The sequence below is a fragment of the Ostrea edulis genome, chromosome 10 (assembly GCF_947568905.1).
Source record: "Ostrea edulis chromosome 10, xbOstEdul1.1, whole genome shotgun sequence".
NCBI lineage: Eukaryota > Metazoa > Mollusca > Bivalvia > Ostreida > Ostreidae > Ostrea > Ostrea edulis.
The window spans coordinates 45,410,614-45,417,978 of NC_079173.1; the positions used below are offsets into that span (position 1 = coordinate 45,410,614).

The following is a 7,365-nucleotide window of genomic DNA, read 5'->3' on the forward strand; positions in this document are numbered from 1 at the left end:
TTCCGTGTGTAAGCGCTGTACAGACCATAGAACACACGCACTGGTGGATCTTAGAACAGCCTATCAAACAAAGCGACAACAACACAGAGAAATCATTGATAACATCAGAAGTCAGACTCTCTATAACTGTCGTGTTCTCCTGGCAGGAATCCAAACGGATATCCAAAGTTATCCCCCACAAATATGTCACCGCCAGTCACAGATGTCAACAAAAGCCCAGAGACTGAAGGATCTGATTGGAACTGTGGTATGTGATGTTAAAACAAGATACAGATGTTTATTGATTGATATAATACAACAACAGAAGAGAACAATGAACAGACAACTTGTTCACCTACAGAACAATGAGGACAGATATGAACAATCAGCAAACAGAGCGGTACAATTCCTCTTGTTTATAAAGACCAGTCGTGTCCCCCAGATAAAGAACAATCCTAGTCAGTTATTGAGTGTCATCACAGAAATCCAAATGACAACAGGAAAACGACAAGTAGGAATAGACGAGTGTGTGAAACTGATGTCCACACCTGTATTACACACGTCTGTCTGTGTGACACATTGTGTTAGTTATGTGTTACACATATCTCGTGTGATGTCAGACCGGGTCTGGGTCTCTGATTATCACATGCTCATCTTGACAGACACAACAGGAGACACTATACACCGTGTGACAGATATAACAACATGGTATGGAGGAGAAGGACAACACACAGTGAATAGTTCTGGTGAACTGATTTATATAAACAGTGGTGCTGACATCAAAAAAATGTCTACAGACAATCAAACAGTCATCAGACTGATACAGAAAACATCACCATGGAGACCAGACTGTGTGTACCGGTCCCCGTCCACTGGAGATCTGATGGTCGGGATGTATAACACTAATAAAGATACAGGCAAGGTAACCCGGTACAGCAGTAGTGGTAAACACATCCTGACCATAGAACACGACAACACAGGTCACATGCTGTATTGTGGTCCTCTCTATATCACAGAGAACAAGAACGGTGATATCATTGTGTCTGACTTGATTGATTATAAGCGTGGTGCTGTAGTGGTGACAGAGCGCGAGGGGAGACATCGATTCTCCTACACAGGACCTCCATCAGGATCATCATTAAATCCACGTGGAATCTGTACAGACGCACTGTCACACATTCTGGTGTGTGATGATAACACCCACACAGTACAGATGATTGACAAGGACGGTCACTTCCTATCTCTGTTACTGACACCACAACACGGGATACACACACCACGCAGCCTGAACTTTGATGATAAAACTCACCTTCTCTGGGTCGGATCATACAACACAGTGTCTGTATATAGATATCTACAGAGGAGGTACTCTCTGACTGGTAAGTACTAGTAGTACTGTAGTTTATTGTACTATATCAGATATATACAGAGGAGGTACTCTCTGACTGGTAAGTACTAGTAGTACTGTAGTTTATTGTACTATATCAGATATCTAAAGAGGAGGTACTCTATGACTGGTAAGTACTAGTGGTACTGTAGCTTATTGTACTATAACAGTCAGTACAAATAACAGAGTCATGTTTATTACAGTGTTGATTATAATTAGATGCAGTGATTAGTTTTAATTACAGTGTGGGTTGTAATTAGAGGTAGTGTTTAGTTTTAATTACAGTGTGGGTTATTATTAGAGATAGTGTTTAGTTTTAATTACAGTGTGGGTTGTAATTAGAGGTTCTCTTTAGTTTTAATTACAGTGTGGGTTATAATTATAATTAGTGTTTAGTTTTAATTACAGTGTGGGCTGTAATTAGCGGTAGTATTTAGTTTTAATTACAGTGTGGTCTGTAATTAGAGGTGGTGTTTAGTTTTAGCTACAATTTGTGTTATAATTAGAGGTAGTTTTTAGTTTTAATTCCAGTATGGGTTATAATTAGAGGTAGTGTTCAGTTTAATTATAGTGTGGGTTATAAACAAAGGTAGTGATTAATTTTAATTACATTGTTGGCTGTAATTAGAGACAGTGTTTAGTTTTAATTACAGTGTTGGTTATAATTAGAGGTAGTGTTTAGTTTAATTACAGTGTGGGTTATAAATAGAGGTAGTGATTAGTTTTAATTACAGTGTGGGTTATAAATAGAGATAATATTTAGTTTAACTTACAGTGTGGGTTATAATTCGAGGTAACGTTTAGATTTAATTACAGTGTGGGTTATAATTAGAAGTAGTGATTAGTTTCAATTACAGTGTGTGCTGTAGTTAGAGGTAGTGTTTCGTTTTAATTACAGTGTGGGTTATAATTAGGGGTAGTGTTTAGTTTTAATTACAGTGTGGGTTATAATTAGGGGTAGTGATTATTTTTAATTACAGTGTGGGTTATAAATAGAAGCAGTGTTTAGTTTTTTTTAATGTGTTATATTTAGACGTAGTGTTTAGTTTTCATTACAATAATATTTAGTTTTAATTACAATGTGGGTTATAATTAGATTTAATGCTTAGTTTTCATTACAGAATGTGTTATAATTAGAGGTAGTGCTTAGTTTTAATTACAGGGTGGGTTATAATTAGAGGTAGTGTTTAGTTTTAATTACAATATATTATAATTATATGTAGTGCTTAGTTTTAATTACAGGGTGAGTTATAATTAAATTTAGTGATTAGTTTTATTGACAGTGTGAGTTACAATCAGTGTTAGTGTTTACTTTTAATTATGCTCTCCGAAAAAAACCCAGGTTCATTGTTTAGAATTCTTTGTTTTCTTCAGCTAAATTTATGAATTTAAGAATGATAAAAATGATTATTTTTACAGCTCTCTAGAATGTAAATATCAGTGTTATCAACACAGCTCTGGCTTGTGACATGTTGTATATTTCAGTAGAATGTTGTGTATTTCTGTAAAATGTTGTGTATTTCCGTGGAATGTTGTTAATTTCTGCAGCTGGTGTGGATAAAATCTACATTGTGTACTGTTTGACATTTAGCATGTACATTACACCCAGTCTCTGTGTTGATTAGGTCTCATGATATTAGGGGTTCTATAGCTTACAAATCTGATTAATGAGTAAATTCACAGATTTTGATGAATGTCCCACCTCCCTACAAAAGTACTGTGATTTTTGTCAAATATCAATGATAGAGTGTTTCTACTGGTTATTCCAAAATGAAAGTGTTTGTGTGACTTTAAATGTAGATTTATCAATGATTTGTGTCACTTTCATTAGAAATTATGTAATGAAGTATGGTACTTGAAATAAGATTTTTTATTGATTTTCTTGATTTTGACCCTTAAATATATGAGTACACAAAAGGCTCAACATTATTTCTGCAGTGTAGTGCTAATTTTTACATTATGATTCATTGAATAATACAATTTTTAAAGGTGCGCAGAATTATCGGTATACCGGTGTTCCAGTATTTTTTTTGGTGCAGGTATGTACTGCGGTACAGGAGGCAAAATATCGCTATATTCAATTCTAATAGCTCTAAACAAAAATATAAAATTGAAATGAAATAAAAAATATATATAAAACAAAAATAATTAAAAAAAATTTGTGTACGCAGTGACTCACTTTATTAGGTCACCTGAGGTAACTCCGGTGACCTATTGCAATTGGTTATCGTCCAGCATCATGCGCCGTTCGTCATTCGTTAACAATTGAACATTTTTTAACTTCTTGATAATTACCAGTCCAATTCTTTTTAAATTTGGTATGAAGCATTTTTGGGACAAGGGGGACATAAATCATATATCTCAGGACTCCAGCTCCCCTGGGACCTTGGGGCAGAGCAAAAACTACCCGAAATTGACCAATTTTGAAAAATCTTCTCAAGAACTGCAGATGTTTAAGAAAATCTAAATGCATGGAAATGTAGAGCAGGACAGCTTCTATCAAAGTTGTACATTTCATGATTCCCAGGGTAGGCCAGAGGTTCTGACCCCAGGGTGGGACTAAACTTAACTATATAGAGTTAATGTGTAAAACACTTAAATAACATCTTCTTTAGTGCTATTGATACTAAATTGAAACTAATTTGATATCTAAAAAGAACAAGTAGTCCTTTACTATTATTGTAAATTTGATGATCCAGGGGTAGGAGCTTTGGTATCAGGGTGGGGCCAAAATGGTCAGTTATTAAATGTGTGAACAATAAATATTTTTAACTTCTTCTTGAAATCTATCATTCCAATTATTTTCATATTTGGTATGAGGCATATTTGGAAGAAGGGAAACATGAATTGTAAATTTCCTGACCTTGTGGAGATTCGAGTTTCTAAAAAGCATGGTCCCCGTGGGCAGAATGGGGCCACAAGTGGGGGAGGGGTAAAAAACTACTAGACCAAGAAAGTGGAAATTTAGATGAAAGCTTCCTAACATGATGCAGATTGAAATTTGTTAAGATTGTTGCCCCCGAAGGTAAAATGTGGTGACAATAGGGGATCAAAGTTTTACATACAAATATATATAGGGAAAATCATTAAAAAATCTTCTTCTGAAAAATTACTGGGCCAGAAAAGTTTACATTCACATGAAATCTTCCTGACATAGTCCAGATTCAATTTTGAAAAAAAAAATCAAGGCTGTCAGAGTAGGTTGAGGCCACAATAGTAGGGCTGCAACGGGTACCCGAAATAACCAAAAATCGCGGGTTGTGTTGTTCGGGTCGGGTTCTGTTCCATTTTTCCGTATTTGGGTTCGGGTTTGGTTTTTAAAATAAAATCATTATTAGAAAGTTTTGGAACAATGACAGCCCTACATAATAGGGATCAAAGTTTTACATGCGAATATATAGGAAAAATCTTTAAATACGAGCCAATGTGATGTTGCCCATGGGCCTCTTGTTCTTCACCAGATCAAAATCTGGCTTTTGTTAGCATTTTATTTTAGGTTTTGAGGTTGATGTCGACTATAGACAATGTTCTTTAGTTAAACGAAGTCAGTTATATTTTCGGATTGTTGTGAAATCGGGAAGCAATGTTCGAAAGAAGAGTACATACTTATATTACAGGGATTGTGAATTATGACTTAATTTCAACATGGAGACGTTTTGTTTGTTATCAGCTTTTGTAGTTTACTTTAAGTGTTAGTTTGCTTTTCTATTTAGTTTTCATTTCTATGTAGAAATTTCATTGTCATGAGGAAGGGAGAGGTCTACCCGAGAATTTGACAATTCACTGTTGTTCGTGTCGTTGGTCATTTTAGTGCTTTTTATATCCTTATTCATTTGACCTCGTATATTATATTAGATCGGACACTTGAATGTTGAATGTAGCTGGTTTTCGTGCATTACGTGAACATGAAGGTAAAACTTTGTATAACTAATCACGCAAGCAATCAACAATTTTAACGTTAGATTTAATATAATGCTCTCGGTTCAACCATTCTCATCTCAGAATTTTAGAATTTTCCAGTTGGATGCATTGTCACTGAGAGATTGCAACTAGTGATATGTATGTAGCACTGTGTATTTGTTATGCAGTGAGTAGTACACTGGCCCCAGGGGAATGTCACATGCTACAAAATAAGTCTTCTCATTATACAATTATTATACTACAGTAGTGTGGATGCGAATTGAATAAAACTCCTACATGACCAGTATGAATTGATGCACAGTAATTATTTCTTGTTATCAATCAAGAAGAAAAAGCTATTGTCTGATCAAGTGAGCAATGTAACCCATAAGGATATTGCCTTGAATAGCAGGTCATGCAATGCGAGATAAATGTAATTCAATGATTGAATGCGTTTAAATAATTGATCAATCATTAATTACATTTATCAATATAGAATTGATGTTGTCTGTGGTAGGTTGGACCCATTTCTACAGGATTAAATGCTTAACATCTACCTCAGTTATAGACAAACTGTGAAAAGATTGCTAGTGATAAGTTTTCTTTTGAACTAGTGATACTCAGATGACCGAGTGGGCATGTTAGTCTATTGGCATGTGATGTAGGATTTGTGATTAATTACCTTCTGTGTTTTTATACCCTTAGACTATCTAGACAGTGAGGAAGAGCACGCCAGGGGAAAATCTTACCCTGATGACGCGGATGCCAGGGGAAAAGCTGATGACGAGGATGTCAGTGGAAAATCTAACACTGATGACAAGGACGCCAGGGGAAAATCTGACACTGATGACAAGGACGCCAGGGGAAGATCTGACTCTGATGACGAGGACGCCAGTGGAGAATCTGACTCTTATGACGAGGACGCCAGGGGAAAATCTGACACTGATGACAAGGACGCCAGGGGAAATTCTGACACTGGTGATGAGGATGCCAGGAGTAAAGCTGACCCTAAAACATGTTGCCAGCGGTGTATTTTGGTGTAGATGTAAGAATTAATTTTCCCAGTGGTGTCCCATAATCTTAAAGTGAAAAATGGCTTTGAAATTGTATTAAAATTTTAATATGCAAACGTACAAAACATCAATTTCAAATTTCAGTGTGTTTTTACGCTTAAAGAAATGCTAATGTTTTTACTCCCGCATTCTTTAGAAAGGTGTGTTCTCGCAAGTTTACAGACATGGCTTAATAATTGTATTTCATGTTTTACAGGTGACATACGATTGTTATTACCATTCCTTCAGCCAATAAATATGATCTACATTTCTTAATCTAGTGATGGTGTACATTGATTACATTTCCTCATCTAGTGATGGTGGACACTGATTACATTTATCAGTCAGTGATGGCAGACAAACATTAATGTTGATCATTGTAGCAAGTATTCGTGATTTTGTGTTGATTATAACCTCCATGTGATTCATTGATCAAACCTTCATTTTCACACTTTATATAGTATATATTGACTTGGTGAGATACATTTTGTATATAAGTTTTATGATGTAATTTTTTGTAAAAGAATTTTCAATCATATAAATGTTTTAGATATTTTCTATCTGTATTATGCATGTCTCCTAAAAAAAAAAACAAGGTACGATTGTGTACATAAAAATACCCAAAAATGTTATCTTGTTTTAAATGTGTCTTGAATCAAGCTTAATCTGTGTTTTGAATCAGCTTAAATTGCCAAGTATACCATCTCAATTTAAAGTTATTTCTTATTTCATAGCTTTATTACGCCATGAATGAAAGTTTGTCCTGCCTTATTTTTCAAAAAGAGCTTGATAACTGTTAGATTTGATCCAGATTATTGCTTAGGAACATATGTGCCCATCCGTCGAGCATAATGCAATTTATACTGTGTATTAAGAAAAGATGAAAAATGAATTCGAATATGAATTTGCTAAATTCATGGGATGTATGTTTTCTGAAAGGAAAACCCCCTGAATAATTTTTTTTCTCCATTTATTTTGGCAATTTTGTGCAAACTTCACGCTCAAGTCATACCACACAAAGCAATTTTGGATCAAATTAAACGTAGA

At 35.0% G+C, this 7,365-nt stretch overlaps 1 protein-coding gene across 1 annotated transcript; it reads left to right on the top strand.

Annotated features, from left to right (window-relative positions):
• The first annotated feature begins 245 nt into the window (after positions 1 to 245).
• Positions 246 to 6,940, top strand: LOC125666247 (uncharacterized). Its single transcript, XM_056151567.1, has 3 exons — positions 246 to 1,358; positions 5,972 to 6,311; positions 6,536 to 6,940. The coding sequence occupies exons 1-2, from the start codon at positions 314 to 316 to the stop codon at positions 6,307 to 6,309; spliced, it is 1,383 nt and encodes a 460-aa protein (XP_056007542.1). The 5' UTR covers positions 246 to 313; the 3' UTR covers positions 6,310 to 6,311; positions 6,536 to 6,940.
• The last annotated feature ends 425 nt before the right edge of the window (positions 6,941 to 7,365 follow it).